The following is a 19,957-nucleotide window of genomic DNA, read 5'->3' as shown; positions in this document are numbered from 1 at the left end:
AAATTCTCTTGCAAAAGAGATTATTCACTGGGATTTGCACAAGGGAATCTTAAAGCAATCCTCATCTGATTTACAGGTAGCCAAAGAAATTCACTTTCCTAGTTAGATACAATTTGTGGAGAAAAATGTTTACAAATGAATAAATTGTTGTAGTTTGTTAAAAATATGCTATATTGTGGGATTCTATGAGTAGGCTATTAGCTGGCCACTCAGGGACAACTGTGACTTATTCGCTAACTGCAAATCACAGCAGAGCATTCCTTGATTACCTACAGAGTACAGCCCATATCATGAGGCAGTCCCAGGGATGCCTAGGCTGCTGTTGACCTGATTATTTGACTATCTCCATGGTGGTCTTGGATAACTCTGTCTGTGATAACATCAAATACTGTGCTGGCGCAAATGCCTCTTGCTGTATGGTCACAAAGTTCCCTTCTTGTCCCTCGTAAAACTTTGTCTCCCATTCCTATCCCACCCTCCAGACTTTATTCCTTACACCACTGTTGCATGATCAGCTTTTACTACCTTGTATGTTTTCAGTAAATGGCACAAGAACTTCTGCTCAAGTAGCAGAGTCTTGCCTTGCAAACCTGCTCTATGACTGTGTGTCCCTCATTGTGCTCCTGCCGCAAAGCTGCAACAGAGTTCCTGCCGCAACACTATATGTCAATCTTTGTTATGAGATGCTTAGTAAATCTTGTCTCATCTAAACACAAGCAACCTATGAAGAAAGCAGTATTAATCTCATTTAGAGATGTAGAAATTTAAAGTTCAGGTAAAGTGAAAGTAGAGAGATGCACACAGACACACATGCACACATACATACATGAGCATTACATATTATGAAATAACATCTTCCCATATATGACAAAGGCAGTTAATCTCCAATTTTGTGCCATTAATTTTCTATTATATAGAATGTAAATGGCTTCCCTATCCCTTCCACCACAAGCATTGATCATCACCTGGCTTGAGGTGTCTAATTTTCTAGGGGTTGTGTTTTTTGAGTGCATAAAACTCCATGATATTATCATGTGAATGTAAGAGGAAGTGTGTGCTTTTAGAGGATGTGAATTTCCCAGTGAGCATATTTTATTTCTTGGCATAAATATGTGTTTGTTTAAATAGCCACATGTTCCAGGTTATAAGACCATTATTCTTTCTTAGCAAACATGAAATTTCTGTCTTACAAAACCAATTTCTACTCAAACATTATATCTGAAACCTGAATGACTACCAGGGCATGCACATTCATAATATTAATCAGGAATCTCTGATATACAAAATCATGACATGCATCATAAGGCACAAGTTATGTGATAAATGCTGAAAAGCACTTCATATTTTATTCCAAAATGCACTCATTTACAAATATATTAATAACCCAATTGAAAACACAAAGTTGGACTCATGTTGTTTTTTTGCAGTGGTTCACTTAATTTGCAAGGATCAAACATTTAAAATAATCATATTTCTTTATATAAGTGTGTGCATTACACACATATCTCACACGATAGTACAAATGTGTATTTTTAAGTGATTGTAAGCCAATTACGTATGACTTATTAACCTCAGACAAAACTTGCACGCTGACTATAGGTCTGAGACCTATAGCAGGGTAGGAGGAGGTGGAGGGGTCAAAACAAGGAAGGGAGAGCACAAAGAAATTGTGATGATGGATCCATGGGTGCTATGGTGGTGGGAGAGCTACTAGGGACTAGACCTGAGGGGAGAAATCAAATAGTGTCCAAAATTAACAAAAATGTAATAAAGAAAATATAAAAAAGGAAAACAAAAGCATTCTAAAAAATTAAATAAATTGATTCACTTCCTTAACCCACATACACTTCTAACCTGTAAACACATAAGATAGACAAAGGGAGGCAAGACAGAAGAGGGCTCTTAACATGAGCCCTTCTAAATGAAGAGATTTTAAAGCATCTTCATATTGCTTTCCCCCCCTCTCATTTGAAAAGATGGTAATGGAGTCAACGTTATGTAATATTGAGAATTACTCATAAAGTTATCTTAACAGTCCCATATGACATGAATATAGAAATATTTCAGTTATAATTTTATATTTTTTCATAGTAAGTACTTATTCCCTGAGTAAAGTTCCCCTGTAACAAAATATTAGTATTATCTTTGATAAATTCTTCTTTCATTTTTAATCACCTAAATATTTTATGATTTTCCACTGAGAACTTCACGTTACCTGATTTTCTAGCTACTTCCCTATGCTTCCATCTTTATAATACTGGTATGATTTCATTAGTATGGCAAAATTTAAGAGAATATCAGAGCTATACCAATCATTCTCCCTACCATTTCAACATCTGGCTAGTCACCATTTCATAATGCAACTGCAGAATTTAAAACCTTTTTTTTTTCACTATTATTATTGTCTATCTTTATGTCCTTAACAAATCTGACAGGAAATTTGTGAATTTTGTCACCTTTCATATCAAATTCTATTGCGTAAGAGTGAGTTGCAGGCCCTGTTCACACCTACTTATTAACTTATTCCTTCAATTATCTGTTCATCCACCTGTTTATTTAATACTATATGGAGGATGAGGTAAGACAGATGCAGGGAATTTGCTGCACCATACAACATAGTTAAGGAAGAGGTATAATAGAACTTCCAGGATTTAGATATGTGTGGAACACAGAGAAACATGGAGTAAATTCCGAGAGATGGCCTTTAGAGGTAAGCCAGGGCCAGCTTAAAATAGGGAGTTAGACCCTTACTCTGAAGTGACTTGGGGCCACTGATGCATTTTAACCAAGAGAACGGCGTGATTAGGTTTTGACTTTTAGAAATGCTCTGGTAGTTTGCACTGAGATAGATATTAACATTTTCATAGTAATTTCATAATCATCAGGTCACAGAATTGTAATTTTCTTAATCTCTGTCCTATATTCATTCCATCTCTCTTTGCTATATCAAATCCTAGAGCATTTAATCCTGGTTTTATATTCTACAAGTGTATGTGACTCATTCATCTTGTTTTATAATTTCCCGTTTTGTTAGTCTTAAATATAATTCTTTGAATATATTTCTTCCTTTGAATAAAAAGAATAAAATAAGGCAACAACTGTAGACTATCCCAACTCAATTTCTGTCTGTCATTCACCATTCTCAGTGGTTTCAACATCAACATCCACAAAAGTAGAGAAGAAAGGAAGTAAGAAATAAAAATTGCTAAGAAATAAATAACATAACAAACTATCACATGATAAAGGTAGACTCAGAACTGGTCTTATAGGAAGGTAGCTGCTTAGGAGTGAAAAATGTTAATTTGTCAAAGGAGAAACCCTTGGTCCAAAATACACTCTGAGGTGTCCTTTACCTACATATTTTTTTTTTACAATTTCTAAAGGCCCCTCCATAGTTCTCTTGCCCTGAAAAAAGTTATTTTTAAAATAATAGAAATTTTAACATGATCTAGTCCCTATCATCTCTTCTTCATTCCTGTTTGCCTTCAGCATAGGAATACAAATTTTTCTTTTTAAAAATAAAGCTTATATTATTTGCAATTCAGTAGTACCACAATTTTATCTATCTAGAATAAATGTTTTATTGAGATAACATTGGTTTACAACACTGTATATAATTTAGGTGTAAAGGTTCACACCTACTCATATGTATGTTACCAGATCACACCCAACACCAAAGCACCACAGTCCATTACCTGAGACCATTGGGCCTCCTCTCTGCTTTGTTTATACCTCCTCCCTCCCTCAATCTGTAGTCACATTTCTAGGGTTTGTTTTAGTTTTGTCAGTTCCTTTGATTTATTTCTCTATATTACACACAGGATTGAATTTTTCTGGTATTTGTCATTCTCCTTCTGACTGATTTCACTTAGCATAATTAATCCTTTCCAATTCCAGCCATAAACTTAGATTATTTTGATTATAAAAGTGGCACATACTCATATTGTACAATAAATACAACAGAAATAATGGAGAAAATGCAAATTTCACCTTTAAAATAAAACATTGTGAAAATTTTGAGTATGTTTCCTGTCAATGGTTTTTATACATTTACTTATAAATACACACACAACCTTCTACCACCACTGTCCTCACAGAGTCAGGTCTGTAATATAAGTAGAATTTTCATAAAAAAAAAACAAACAATGACAATGTCTATATATACTGCTGTGACAGTCAAATAAAATACTGTCAAAGTAACTGCACTGGGTTTGATACATACTAAATTCTCAAGACATTAGCTATTATTTTTTATTGCAATAATTATTCAGGTATATAAGTATGTTCACTCTTCATCTTATGGGCATTTTCTCTTGTCAAATTATGATTTTTTTAAAATTCTGGCTTTTTATTGAGGTAACATTGGCTTACAACACTGTATATGATTTTTAAGAGCTGTAGCCGTGGGGTCGCTGGAGACAGTTTTTCGCAAATAATCCTATGTTGGAGTATTTGCCATTTAATGCTTGTGGGAACTTGCACATGGTTTCCTCATTTGAAGCCTGTGGATAATACTGTCTATATTTCCAAATTATTTTTAGGATAAGATATCATGTGTGTAAGGTATAATAAACATCACATAAATAATAATATTTATTGTTTCTAATGTTTCTGCTTTGACGGCTGAAATGAACATGTTCATGTATATTTCATTTTCCTTCTTTTGAATTATTTCCTTGGGAATCATTCCCAGAAGTAGGATTACTGAGTCAAGAGGTATAAAAAAATAGTTACATTCTTCGTATTTATTGTCAGGTTGTTTTCCAGTAAGTTTCAACCAGTATATAATGTAATAAGCAAAGCACCTCATATATTTAAAGAATGCCCTATACCTGTTTTATTCAAGTTCAGAGCTTATCCTCATCAGTTATGAAGGGGAAGAATCTGGGATGGATTTTAGTTCAGGAATTCCAAACTGCTGGGAATTGGACAGATGCTGCTAACTCATTTTACATTTGGGAGACCACCAGTCAACCATGCTCAGTAACAGTTTTCAGAAACATCTGGATTTAAACTTACAGTCTAATCATGACAGGTTAAATAGTATATGGCTATAAAATAGCCTCAAGACTTGATTCTCAAAAACCTAAATTCACTGGGATTTTATAATTTTTAAATGATTGAAAAAACTGTAAACAATGTAAGCATTAAGACTTACATAAACTATACAGTATATCATTTTGGTATTAGGGACTTCTTGTCTACTTGGAATTTAGAAAGGCTCAGAGGCTTATTACAATTACTATTTTGAAGGTATATTTTACCCAAAGGAACACAATGGATAGATAGATAGATAGATAGATAGATAGATAGATAGATAGATAGATAGAGTCTTCACTATACATTTATTGACTTGTTCAATTTATTTCAAACTGAAGTAGCATATAAGAGTTGGAAAAGTTAGTAAAAGTGTTGACTTAAAAAACAACATTTATGACATTCTATCCATGTCTTGAACCTTACTAGAACAACAGCTTCTGGAAGACAGAACTCATGTTTAAAATACAGTTCTTCAATGATTATCATTGTAATAAGTACCATAATAAGCCCTGTACATATGCTTATGATTTCAGTCATTATTGTGCATTAATTTATTATTCCTATGTATTTACTATTTTGTTAACTACCTCTTAAGAGATGAAGAATAGTATATACAAATGGTGAAAGATGAAAAATACAGAGGGGATAAAGAAATAAAACCTTAAAATTGAAAAAAAAAAACATTTCAATTTTAACCCTTAATATATTTTCCAGCAAATTGGTAAAAGGTTGCTGCTATTCAGTCTTAGTTCCAGGAAACTTCAGACTATTTCAATGACCAAAGAGCTACCCCAAATAATTTAAACACTACAGCATTTATCCATCAATATTACCTACCAGAATCTATGCACAGCTACTATGTCCTATGTCACACACTACTGAGCCTCAGCATTCCATGGAAAATTGAGTCAACAAGTGAATATACCTGTTACTTGTTTTTGTTTTTCTTTAATGTGTTTTCATCTGTCTCACTAGACATAGATGGATGAAAAACATACTTGCATTCTATTTTGTCCCTATCCTGTTTGTCTTCTCTTTTTGGGACTACATGAAGAATAGACGGGGGAAGTCAGGATACTCTGGAGTCTTTATGCCTCCAGGTGGTTGATTCTAACCAGCGACAAAGGCAGTAACCCTCAAAGCTCAGGCATCTGAGCGGTCAGGCCTCCAGCATCGGGAAAAAGAGGAAGAACCATCACAATTGCCTGCATGTCACAGTGTTTTTGGCCTTGAACCAAAATACCAGAAATATTTTAATTAATAGAGACAATGATAAATAAAATAGGAAATGAGATAAGAGGTCATTGCCTGAGAAAACAAGACTTTTCTTCTCATTTTTACAACTCTCTCAATGACTCACAAAGAAAAGTGCCTGCAAATAATATTTTAAGTTCCAGGATGTGCTTCTGCTTTTCCAAGCAGGATTGCCTACAGATAAACGCAAGAGGGAAGTCATTAAATTAAACGGAAGATATTTAGAATAGATGCTTCACCCCATGTAAAGCAGTTGTAAGCCTTTCTTTGTGTTTTAGAAGTTTTTAGAGAAATAGTCAGACTCAATTAAGCTCTATAACTTGAAGAGATGGTGCTTCTAAGGAGATGGGCAGGAGGGATCACAGAGGAGGGATTCCTCATCTGTTAACAGACCTGTGGGAGGCCAGAGAGAATTGGACTATTGTGCTTCAATCAGCAGCATAATCTATATGTCACAGTCAATTTAACCACAGAACTTCAGAGTTGGGATAGGGACAAATGGCTGTTGAAGCAGAACTTGAGAAAAGGATAACTCATTTAGCATGAAATGAATTAAGCATTAAGGGTTTAGATGCAAAAACTACTACAGAAAAAAATTTAAATAGACTTAAGGTTTGAGATTGACAAGAGGAGACAGGTAAAATCTGCTGTAGCTAAAAACATCATAGGTTATAGAACCTGTCTGCGTGATTGGATGCTGGTCCACTTAGGCATTGGGTAACCCTGGGCAAGTTACTTTCCCACCCTGTGCTTTAGCTTCCTTGTCCGCCATGTGAGATGATTATTCTATCTACTTTACATTGGCTTCTGAAAATATTCAGTAAATTAATATATGTAAAGTTCATTGAAAGTACCTGATAACTGGTAAAAAGTGCTCAACATTTAATTGTCACTGCAACGTCATTCGATGATGTAGGTACTACTAATACCTCAGTTTTACTGATAGTAAAAGTAAGTTGCTGAGAAGTTAAGGAACTTGCTGATGGTCACACAGAAAGTAGTTTTCAAATCCAGACAGTCTGGTTCTCTATGCAAAACACTTCATCATTGTGTGTTACTGTCTTTAGATTTAAAATAGGAAATAGTGGAGATAAGAAATGCATTTTCTTTCATATAGGTCTGTTTCAGTAAGTTTAGGCGTCTCAACAGCAGGGGTTGTAATGAATTCCTTACTGCCACCCATTACTGAGCAGACGATCTTGTACACAATAAATATTTGATTATGTAACTGGTTAACTTGTTGCTTGTCCTTTATTAATGGCAGGCGCTTAGTTCCATGAATTGTACCTATAATAATGCCTATCTCCTTTTATTATTCTTAACAAGGAATTCTGTTCTCAATGGCTAGTATAGTTGAAATATTAGATAATCAATTAGGTCAAATCATGTTCTTATATTTAAAATAAAGAAATATCAATATAAATGCATACAATTTGATAATTTAGAAAATAGGTAAGTTAAATTGGATAATTTAAAAAATAGGTAAGTTATACACCTTGCCACTAATTATCCAAGAGTTATCTACTACCTTGACAAATTTGGGTCATGTTAAAGGCGGATGGGCCTCAACATTTTTTTTTGGGGGGGGGCAACATTTTAAGAGTCTGACACAACCTGCATTTTTTAAATGTACATAATAATAGTCCTAAACTTTTTCATGTAGGGCAGCTTTGGAGATTCTTATACCAGACAGCTAACAAATAGTAGAAGTATTAATTGCTCTGATTCATCTTGCCTGCTCCTAGATTAGCTTTACCAGTTTTGCCTAATATTTGATGATTTAAAGTTTTATTTCATTTTGAAGATGCATTGCTCTTGGAAGAGGACCAGAGGAAGGGGCCAATATCTGGATATCATTCCAGTTCTCCAGCCCTTTCATTTTCTTCTAGATTACATATTGAGCTTCTGCCTAATAAGGTTCACTTGCTAAGAGATATGCAAAAAAAATCCATTCATTTATTCAAAAATATTATTTTAACTATTTTATTAACATCAGAAAGTTCTTAAATATTCAGTATGACCAATAGATATTTAAACTACTGCTTATGCTAGCTAGGTTTTTGTTATTTAAAAACAGTAAAATTGGGAAGTAATGAAAAATACTGGTAATATTAATAAGTAAGTATACAGTTGTTATCCATATCTCTGCACAACTAAGTTAAAGTCTGCTGAGTACAACACATCTTTAGCTGCAATATATACCCATTGGACTTCAATCTCATCAATCGTATATTAATACTGAAGACAGAATGATGTTAGAATGTTTTATAAAATTTTAGAACTATTTTTAAAGGTTTAGAGGTGAAATGTAACTTGGAATTTTAAAATAATGATTTGTCCTCTGGGAATGGAAACCCTTCAAAAATGTTTAGGGCCCAGTATAGTTATTTAATTCATTCAGATTTCATAAACAAATTAGAAACTACCTATAGAGTAAAAAGTTTCCTAATGAGTAAAGTTAAACATGTAACTAAACTTTTAAATGCACCATATTCCAAAATTATCACCAGGCATTCTGCAGAAATTTATAATGTTTACATATTTGACGCCAGTGAGTTTGGTAGATACAAGCATAATTACTAATGATTACAGATATGCACATTTCATTTGCATTTTATTAATATTTCAGCTACTGATTTACTTTAGACAGAGCTTGATACTTAGCTAATTAGCATAACAGTTAAACATGGACTTAAGAAATATGTCACGGGGGGGGGGGGAACCTCCCCTGGAGATGCAGGAGGTTGAGCCAGTGCTGTGAAGCTGTCCACAGGCCCTGCAACGCAGGTTCAATCCCGGCTGGCCTGCGAGAATCCCACAAGGTGCAGCAAACCTCTCCTGACTTGCCTGCTGCTCCCCTCAGCAGTGTATTTCAGTCAGTCTGCCTGTTCTGTTCCCCACCATGTCTCTGGTGAATCCTCTCACCCTCCTGAGCATCTGGCCTGCACCCCAGTTCTTGTATGCATGAATAAATAAATCTTTAAAAACAAATATGCCACTGTAGACCTGCAATAAGTCACCTTGTATAGTCATCTAATATAGTATAAACAAGCAATGTGCTTTACTCTACATGCTCCAATACTTAGTGCCAAAATAAAAGACAATCATATGCATAAGTAGATCACTGATGAAATTATTAGCTGCCAGTAGGGTTGTATCTGATTTTATATGTTTTATATCATATTCTCTGTTAAATAGTATTTTTTTTTTATTTCTTTGAAGGAAGAAATCAGATCATTTGGATAGAAAACTAAGACCAAACAAGTCTGAAAACCTCATTTTTAGATTTCTATGTAAAAATTAGAAAAGAGTGTTCAGGTACAGAGGTTCCAAATACAAATGAAATCACTCATGGAGTGCTTCATTCTTCAGAAATGTCTTTGATAAGGCAGGGAGCACATCTTTTGTACATTTTGTAAAGAGATTTAAACACTAAGAGGCCCTCCCTCCCTCAGACTATAGGGACAGAACCAAAGGGAGTTGGGAACGTCCCATCTTCACAGCAAATGATAATCTTGTATTGGAACAAAAGGCAAGGATGACTCAGAATGTAATTAGGGTTGTACATCTAAGTAAATGACACAATATAGCTTGTGGTATTAAAAAAAGAAAAGCAGACAAGGCCCAGGGAAAGGCTGCTGATGTTTCCACACAGAGACAAGGCCATAGCAGAATGAAAACAAAACCTCCTTAATTAGAAAATTATAGGTTAGGAGCTAATAAAACTCTGTATTTTGTAGCTGAGAGGCCCACTTGTTGCTCCTCCCCTCTCATCATCTACACAAGTGTTTATATCTGAAGCAAATGACAGAGGGAAGATCGGTTTCTCAATACTGTCTACTAAATGCAAGAAGCTGAGCTAAAATCCTGTTTTTATGAGAACAGAATGCCTCCAATGTTTGTCAATATTCTTGCTGCCTCCACAACCAAAAGGATGAAATGAGCATATGAAGCAGAGAGCCCTGGAACGCAGACTTGTTTATCCAGAGGAGTTGATGCATACTGTCATTCAGGTGCATTTTATTTTTTAACATGTATCTGCTTTAGGACTATTTCACTGTTCACATCATGATAGGCAGGGAAAGAAAAGACATAAAATTTCCCTGCCTGTATTTCTCTAAAATGTCACCTCACAGCATGTTTAAATACCACACCAAAAAAAATGGCTTAGTCAGGCTCTCTGCCAACTAGCATGGGCCTGAAGATTAGCTGGCCTCCTGGAAGGCAATCTTTTTCCCACACATCAAACCTCACAATTTACCGTGTAGTGGTCCCAATATTAAAACTATATTCCTTTTGTGTTATAGAGCAGGTGTCAACAAACTTATTCTGTAAAGAGCTGAATATTAAATTTTTGGCTCTGTGGTCCATCTGGTTTCTGCTGTAACTCTTCAACTCTGCCTTTGTAGAAAGAAAGCGACCATAGCTAATGTATAAACAAAGAGGTGTGACTCTGCTTCAATAAAACTTTATTTACAAATGCAAAGAAAACATATAATGGAATGAGTGTGGTTGTATTCCAATAAAGCATGGTTTACAAACACAAGTGATATGAAGTTATAGTTTGCTGACCCTTAATATAAAATATGGAAATTCAGAAGTTCAATTGAATTTTCTCCTATTATACAGCTTAAAAGGGTAATGTATGGAAGATAACTGAGTCTCATTTTCACACATATATTTAATTATACTCAAAAACTGCCCACAGAAATCATTTATTTCTATTCATTAAATAAAGTATTCCTGCCAATTATTTCAGAAAAGGCTGGTGTTAAAAATAATAAATAAGAAGATGGTGAACAAAACAAACACAGTCTCTTTGTCATAGATCACTGGATCTGGACTAATATATTCTGCAAATATTTACTGAGGTCCTACTATGTGTCATGTACTCTTCTAGAAGTGAGTTATACTGCAGGGAAACAAAAGAAGATAAGGCCATCTTGCAGCATTTACATTCTTTATAGGGCTAGACAGAATAAATACTGTAACAAACAATAAGCAGTATAACATCACATGGTAGTAAATGCATAAGGAAAAAAATATAGTATAATATCATTAAAAAAAACAATTAGCAGAATAAGGCAAGGTGGAAGGTAATGAGAAGACTTCTGAGAAAACACCTGAATGAAGAAAACTTATCCATGTCAAGATCTAGGGGAGAATTTTCTGAGCTGAGGAAATAGCATGTAAAGGATATAGCAATGAAATAGGAATGAGCTAGTCTACTGAAGAATTAAAAAGAAGTCTAATGTGTGAGTATCTGGAATGAGGGGAAAGTGGCAAATAATAAATTCAGAGAGAAGTGTGGGGCAGATGATACAGGATCAGAATAAGGAATTCAGATTTTATTCCTCCATATTGGGAAACTGCACGCAATTTAAGGAAAAATGTATTTCACTCATTTCAAATAACATTAAACCAATAATTACATATGAAATGAGTTCTACCTTAAAGTAGGATCAATGCGAAATGGTACCTCAGGAAGGGTTGCAGTTACCCATAGAAAATGACCTATTTTCCATGCTCTTAAAATCTGAGATTTGTCAATGAGGACAGTCTAGAGAGAGGCTTGCTCCTTCCTTCAGAGAAATCCAAAAAGTTGTTAAAGAGCCAAATACCCACTTTTGGGCTTGGGGAGGTATTTATGCCTTCTTGGATCTTTTGTTTGTAAGACATAAGCAAAAAATAAAATCTAACCATTGCAAAGTTAATACAAAATTATTAACTAAGGAACTCAGGGGTTATTCAAGTGACATTGGTGGAAATATTTCTACAACTATAATTATTCCTATTAAACTTCTTGGCAACTAACATTTTTTTCTATCTATAGCTCATAAATAACATATGCATATTCTGTTCAAGTTTAATGACAAGTTTAAACTTTTAAAATATACTTACCACCTGTCATTTCATTTCACACATTTAGGAAGTCTCCCCGCATGTACAAATAGAGCACACTCTCTGTTTAGTATTACTATCACCAACCACCAAAACAATGCATAGATGGGAAATTAGGTCTATTTATTTCTATTTAAATGAACATATTATATCTAAATACATGTCTTTATTGTATGCAATACATGGTTATCTTCTGGTCTAGAAGTTCAAGCTTCTTTTCCTTCCCATAGGAAAATCTAGCTGAACTTCAAGAAACTGAGCACCGAGGACTTAAGCAAATCATTGCATCTGAAAGCAGTAACAAGTTCCCTCAACTTGTATTATTCTATATCCACTACACCCTTAAGCACTTAATGTTTCTTATTTTTATATTATGAGAATAGCAGACAATGGTCAAATACTTGTACAATCTTTGAAGTTGTAAAGAAGTTGTAAAGATGGATAAAGAGACTCACCAAACTCAACCTAAGTAGAAAAACAATCTCCCAAACAAATAAACAACCAGGTAACATGGAAGTGCAGTGCTAACATGACACAGGCAACACACCATGGTGACACTGAAGAACTCAGTCTGGGAGGGGAAGCTGAGTGGGGGGAAGTTTCCTGGAGAGACTGACAACAAAGCTGATGCTTTGGGGCAATTTATGGACAAAGTGAAGTAACAATAGACATTTTAGTGATACTAAATCATTAGCTAATATAATATTAATAACTTATAACTACCTACTCTGGACCCAATATCATTTTAATTACTATTAGGACAAAAATACAGGATGCAGATCATGCCTAAAGGAAAATTTACAATCTATTTAGGGAAGTAAGGTATATCCAAAACAGAATGTTAATAGCATAATAGCATGTAGTAAAGTGCAGCTTACAACACACAGACATTTCATTCATTTGTTCATCCAACAAATACTTATTGTCTCTCTGCTATGAATCATATGCTGCTCTAGGCCCTAGGGAAATGAGTGTAGAAAAACATACAGGTCAGTGGCTTCATGGACGTCATATTTTGATGAACAATAATATGGGTTAGTATGTGCAAAATAAGGGTCTTGAAAATATCATCGTCATCACCATAAGTAGTTTGAGATAGTAATGGGCCAAATCCTAATTGTCTGAAGCAAAGAAAATAATACATACAATATATTGTTAGTCCAAAAATGCTGTCAATAGAAATATTTAGCCAAATATTACATTGATAGCTTTCCATTACTGAAGTATCTGGGTGGCAATTGATGACTACATTTTCTACTAATCAACAACTCATAAATTGTAGATAGTGTGAAATATTTTTAGTAGATTTTTGCTCTCTTTTGTCAGACATGTTTGACTCAATTCACTTACACTTTCCACCAAGAAAAAGACATCATCTAGCAAAAGCAAAACAGACTTTCTAAGGATTCCCCCAAATTCTGGAACATCATATACTTTAAATCTAAATAGTTTAAAATTACCTTATTTGTGGACTTTTATGATATGGGTAAAAGAAAACAACAGTTCAAATAGCATAGGGTGCGGAATAGATACTAGTCAAATCATCTGTCTATCCATCAAAAAGTAGACAGGAATTAAAAGAAAGCAGCAAAGACTCCAAAGTCATTGATCTTTATCGCTACTATCCCAAGATCTAGACACTCTTGGGCACTGGCTATTTTTGTTAATAATTCTGAGGAGAGCTCTATGATAGAAGAAAGTCAAACTGAGACATACAATCCTGGGTATTTTACACAATAAAATTCTGATTTTTGAGCATATTATTTATATTGTTCCCCAACTAACAAGTGCTGATGATGTCATTAACTGCCTCATAATGGTGTTAAGTGAAAAGTTAAGGAAAGCTGATTTTTTAATTAAATCCTTCATGCCAAGAGACCATTGATGTAACAAATAATTCCGGCACTTACAGTGACCATCACATCCTTTGCCACCTTGCACACCTTCATTCTCATCTTGTTCCATTACAAAACCAGAAATTTTGAGGTAGAGATTTGAGAGTCTAATTCTCATGAAGTGGCTTTCAGTGATAGCCAGTGTCTTGTGAAAGATATTTAAAAGAATCCAGTGAACCAAACTTCAAAAAAGGTAATAGATTAATATAAATTACCATTAGCTGCATCTTGTGTTAATAACACACATTTATTTTACATCACAAACTTGCCTGATAGTGATGCCATGAGTTGCATAATAATAACTATGCTTTGCTTAATTATTTTGTTGAATAAATGATGGATTAATTGCACTTATGATAGCCTGAGTTTCTGCAGTGAATTGCTTCTTATCCTATGACAACTACATGGAATCAAAATAGAAGTAGTTCAAATTGCAGTATTAAAAGCATACCAAATGGTTACAGTAAAAAGGTTTCCAAATGAGTTATCAAAATAAATACATGAAATTTAGAACTTGAAGAAAACCTCTAATTAAGGGAAACTTATAAGAACCTTCAACAAGTTCTTTGCTGAATGCATTTATTTGGTTTCTTGATCCTCCCACCAATTGCATTAACAATGACAAAAGATATGCAAATTTAAACAGACAATAGTCAAGTAGAACTGCTTAGACACCAACAGGAACATTTTTAGCATATATTCAGTTTGATTCACACCAGCAAGGGTCTATGTAACCAAAGAACTTTTTCATAAATATGCTTGTCTATAATCTGAAAAATATGCCACAGCCATTGACTGAGAACAAAGCAAACAAGAGTAAATTTTTTTTTCACACAATAAATTAACATATGAAATGTGTATGATTTAAGCCCAACAAAAACATGCATATACTCTCTTACTGCTGAATAATTGTGCAGCCAGGAACAAATATGCCATTTTGATTGCATGTTTTAAACAAACGAAATATTACATTTTTGGTAGAAAAGTTCATTGAAAAGTACGTGGGATTTAATTTCCTTCCCTACACTCTTCAATGAATCTAGAAGAATTTATAATGATTGAATTCTTACTAAAAAAATCATATGGAAAGCATACTGAGAATAGTAATAAACTATTCAACCAAATTCATCTATACTACAGAAGAAAGTTTTGCCAAAGAAAACACAAATATCTTAATTAAAACTGCTGCAATGACAGTACCGGAAATGTAGTCTACAATTATCAAAAAACTGCAAAATTCTGTTTGCTTTTTATTTTTCTTCCTATCTATTGACTCTTTCACCTGCAGTCTATAATAGAAAGATTAGCTGCTATTCCAGGTTTGGAAATGCTAAAACAACTGAATTTCAGTTAACTTGTCAAATAAAATAACAGTGAGCTTAGTTCAGTCCCTAGTGGACAAAAGCAGAATAACTATTCCTTGGCATGATTCAGCAGGCTCTGATGTGCGCCGTGACCACACAGGAACAAAAAGGAGCATTTGTCCTTTCCCTATCTTTTATCTTCTTCAAGGGTTTGCTCTGTTAACAGACCAACTAAATGAAAACTGAACTGGCAGGGTTCCTACCTATATAGACCAAGCAAATTTTTAGCAAACACCCCCAGGGGAGAAATTATTCACAAATGGAGACATCACACCCTTCTAGTGACATAGTTGTATACAAGTAGTTGCTACTTACCTGTTAGCCAGTTAAACAGAGAGCAGGAAACTGCATTCATATTTTAATAGGCAACACTAATAAAATCTTTTAAATAATTTATATATAAATAACCAAATAAGATGCTCAATTTGGTTTCTATAGATTGGGGTTAAATGCATGTTCAACATTAACGTTCATCTGGACACTTAAACTCCCACATGATACTGTCTGTAACTACAATTTCCTGAGAAAGGAGGCACTTCAGCAAATGAGCAGAGACTCTACAGTGTGCTCAGTTCAAATCTGCAGGTGCACATCCTCAAGTGCAGTCACTACCGGCACAGTTTGTCCCTTCAGAGTGGTCAAACTACTGCTTCCTGATGAGTGACATTAAAATCTACCTTCTTGATTTTTTTCCCCTCAGGCATAGAAATCAGTCCTCTACTACTTACTAGTTGCTGAATTTGTTTCCTTTATATATTTAACACAATTTCTCCAAACATTTTACTTTATATTTATTCTCATTTCATGCTAACTTTACTAAAAGTTGAAAAATAAGTTTTTGGTGATGATTTCTGGCCCTAGACACAAATTTCCTGATGTAAAACCTGTTTAATCCTAAATTAGTATTGTCATTATTATTATTTTTTTCACCAACTTGCTCAAGGCACATTTGCTTTCGTTTTGAAATGAGTTTTGATAGTCAGAAAACTCAAGTTCAGTTTTAAGCAAAAGAAAATCAGAAATGTCACAAAATGCACCATTACTAGGCACACAAATGGGGCAGCACCTTACCTAACAGGCTTGCATTATACCTAAAAGCATGGCTCACCGGTAACTCACAGGGAGAGAGCTGTCTAGCATTTGCAAACACTGCCCCCCTGGAGCAAAAGGTAAACACACAAATGCTCCCCTACGGAATTGTAAGTTAGCTGCAGTGTAAGAACAGAAAGGCTCCGTGCAATTAGAAACTGAAAGCAATCACTTACTTTTTGCAGCCACTGAGTATAATTTTCCATCACATGCTCCAGATGTTGAAGTTTCTGGGAAGAGAAATCCGTTTCCACGTGTGGAGCATCTCTCTGCAGAGCGTTTGTGTTGTACTGGTCTGTCGTACTCTCACGACAGTTCCCGTCGTGTTCTGGAAGAATGAAAGTATAGGCACACTGCCCATGTTGAATCCGGTTATATCTTCTCCCACCGTTTTCTGGACCTCGGCGCTGGTTGCTGCACCCTATGTGAGTCAGAATGGCAGCGAGGAAAGCAAAGGAAAGGAACACTGTCATTGTACTGCCAGCACTTTCTTTCTGTGCCTCTCTCAAAACTTGCTTCTTTTCTTCTGACCTTTAAACTAGTTCTTTATTTCAGGTAAAACTGCTTGCTTGTTTGACTTTTCCCCCTCAAAGAATGTTTTTGAAGAAGAATCATAGAAAACTAGTTATTTCTTAGCTTCGTTCTAAAATGTTGTTCTAAATATTTTTTTATTTCACTGTAATGATAGTTTCCTTAGTTAAAACTTGAGATATTTATTGCATAGTAGCTGAGATTTATTGTTTCCTCTCTGTGTAACCGGTCGGCGTTGAGCCTGCCTGAGTCAGCTGCGTGCACATATTCTAGACCCTTTCCTCTACCCTATCTGCAGCAGATCTGCTATTTTCTCCCAGACCTCAGTGAGTTTTATTAAGGTTGCACATCCAAGCCAAGCTGGAAGCAGGCAGCCTTTCACAAGATGACTTGACAGGAATGCATGAGTGTGCCCCTATGCTAAGGATTGCTGATGGCTTGGAGCAGCGGGATCGTCTTACAAATTGGCTAGATGCGCATGACCTCGATCATGTATGGCCCGCCCGCCCCTTCCGCAGACAATTGCCTCCAGCCGCTAGCAGATTCACAGCAAATCAATAAATACAGCAGTCCACCTTAATACACTTTTTGGTGTCCTTGCTGTCCTACTAAAATCTAACAAACAATATGTTTTTAAAGTCATGATTTAATAGGAAAATCTGAATAATAAATTGGCATAGTGTCCTGTGTTTTTGATATTTTTTGACAGTGACTATTTTTGATAGTGAGTGACAATCTGTATAATTATTAATCTTTGAAAAAATTATTCTTGCTTCCGGGGAAAGCTAATAAAGACCATTTTTAGAGATGATATTCTTTCACTGGGGCAACCTAAACTTTTAGGAGTTAAAGGGAAATATCAGAGAGGATCAAATTAGCAAGAAAATTTCATAATTGTCAGTGAGAGGAACACAGGTTATACATATTAAGCAGGATAACCTGAGTACCATTCAGGTATTTGGATTTGAATGAAACTGGTTCCCTGATCAGAAAGCAGCCCTATATGTTCTGTCTGTCAAATTGAGCAACTTACAAAAAATAGTGTAAGACAGTGACCTGAGAATTAGTAATTCCTGTGGTATATCCATCCAAGTAACATATTTCACAATGACCTCCTTGGAGTTGCTATGGTTATCTTTCATGCTGGTATGGCAGCTATACATAAATCCTCCTGTGCCTGCATAGAAAAACTATCTGAGAACAATTATGTATCAGGTGTGGCAATAAGTCAGCAGCAAGGGACTAAATAGGGAAACACTGTGCTCTTATTAAGAAGCAAAAGTTATCAGAAGATGATATGCCAGATGTAGGGTGTGACTATATGAACAAAAGGATCAGTGAATCAAAAAGTACAGGTGACAATTACAGAATTAAGGCTATAGTGCAGAAATCTTTACTAAGAGTGTGCAGAAAACATGAATTATGAGCAGGGGCTTTTATCAAGAACTGGGAGGGATTTTAGGGAATAGAACTTTCTACTGCAGTTATGGCATCAAAACAGTAGCCACAAATGTCTCTCATGTCCTGGAACTGGGGACAGGACAGTGGGTGAAGGGCAGTGGAGGTTGGAGACTGGCATGTAGGAAGAACTTAGAAGACAGGACAAAACAAATTCCAGAAAGAATGGTATTTACTTGAGGGGGTGGGGATTATGCCAAGGTTCATCAGTCCTTTCCATTACCAAATAGCAAATTTTGTGATCTGACAGAGGTGGAAGCAAGTATTACCAAATAGCAAAAAATTCTTTGCACCTTCTACACTGCACTACTACTTCTACACTCCCCCTCCTGAGGTTGCAGCCCTGTTCGCTAGTCTGACACTCGAGTGCAATGATAATGACAACTTTTAAGAACATACTATTTTCCAGGTCTGTGCTAAACACTCCTTACACACAGTGTCATCCGATCTCCCAACAAACTTAAGACATGAATTTGTCTAATCCTATTTTGCCAATGGGAAAACTGAGTCACAGGAAGGCTCACAGGTGATGTTGAAAATATACCAACTGTGACAAATGGGCTCTGAGACTATGCTTCTAACCTCCAAGGCTTCCAAAAGCACTCAAGCTGCCCTGATTCACAGGTGAAGTGATGAGTAAGGGCCAGTTTATAACTCCTAAGTGACTTAGGCCTTTTTTCTGTACCCCCCCAAACCAAAATAACAGTTGCAGCATGCATTTGGATTTTTGAGGGCCCACAAGGATGAACTGGACAGGCAAAGCACAGATTGTCTGGGAACATTTTCCAACATTTCTAGCTTTGAAAATTATCCCTGGAAAGAAGAGAGTCCAAAACCAACACCTATAAGTGCTTCATTATTAAGTAAATACAGCTGAATATCAGCAGAAGACAAAGGGGTGAGTAGTGAGGTCCCTATTAAAGTGTTCCTGTGTTTTTAACTAGTGAAGAGTGTAAAAAATGTGTATCTATGTGTGCTGATCATGTGAACTTTATCCATCTTAATAAATGAAAAGAAGGAATGCATAATTTCCTGAGGTACAATTAGATAACTAATGAAGGGAAGCCTGAAATGTAAGTAAAATGGGGAATTGGTTAAAAAGACAATGAAAGAAAGATTGATTGATTTCTGTTCCAGAAAAACAGAGAAACAAACAAACAACAACAAAAGCCACACCAGTGGAAGTACTAGTGCCAATTTGGGGGAAAAAAAGTCTCAAGATCATTTTTAATTAACTGGAAAACAAAGAGATGTGCAAAATCTACTCATGTGTTTTGAATCTCCAACTGAGGAACCACTGGGTACATTTGTGGATCCCAACGATATGCTGGAGGTCATTTGCTACAGGGACTTGAATCTAACCACAGCAAAGTGTTGATGTAGTGGTTCTGATTAATCTGAAAGGGTGCAGAGTTAAGAAGACTT

The 19,957-nt window shown here is 35.3% G+C and overlaps 1 protein-coding gene across 3 annotated transcripts in view; it reads right to left on the bottom strand.

The window, feature by feature from the left end:
• The window catches only part of ANGPT1 (angiopoietin 1), a gene marked incomplete at both ends in the record, with an annotated part of 219,823 nt that extends 202,807 nt beyond the window's left edge, over window positions 1–17,016 (bottom strand). For 2 of the 3 annotated variants that reach the window (XM_084230410.1, XM_084230411.1), the window contains one exon: window positions 16,720–17,016. In XM_084230410.1, coding sequence (XP_084086536.1) covers window positions 16,720–17,016 — 297 coding nt within the window. Of the gene's footprint in view, window positions 1–16,647 lie in introns of all 3 variants that reach the window. The other variant, XM_084230409.1, reaches the window with a different exon arrangement.
• Between the last annotated feature and the right edge of the window lie 2,941 nt (window positions 17,017–19,957).

This window comes from Talpa europaea (genome assembly GCF_964194135.1).
Source record: "Talpa europaea genome assembly, chromosome: 3".
In the NCBI taxonomy this organism is placed as follows: Eukaryota; Metazoa; Chordata; class Mammalia; order Eulipotyphla; family Talpidae; genus Talpa; species Talpa europaea.
The sequence above is the reverse complement of the archived record's forward strand: the minus strand, read 5'-3'. Positions and strand labels throughout refer to the sequence as shown.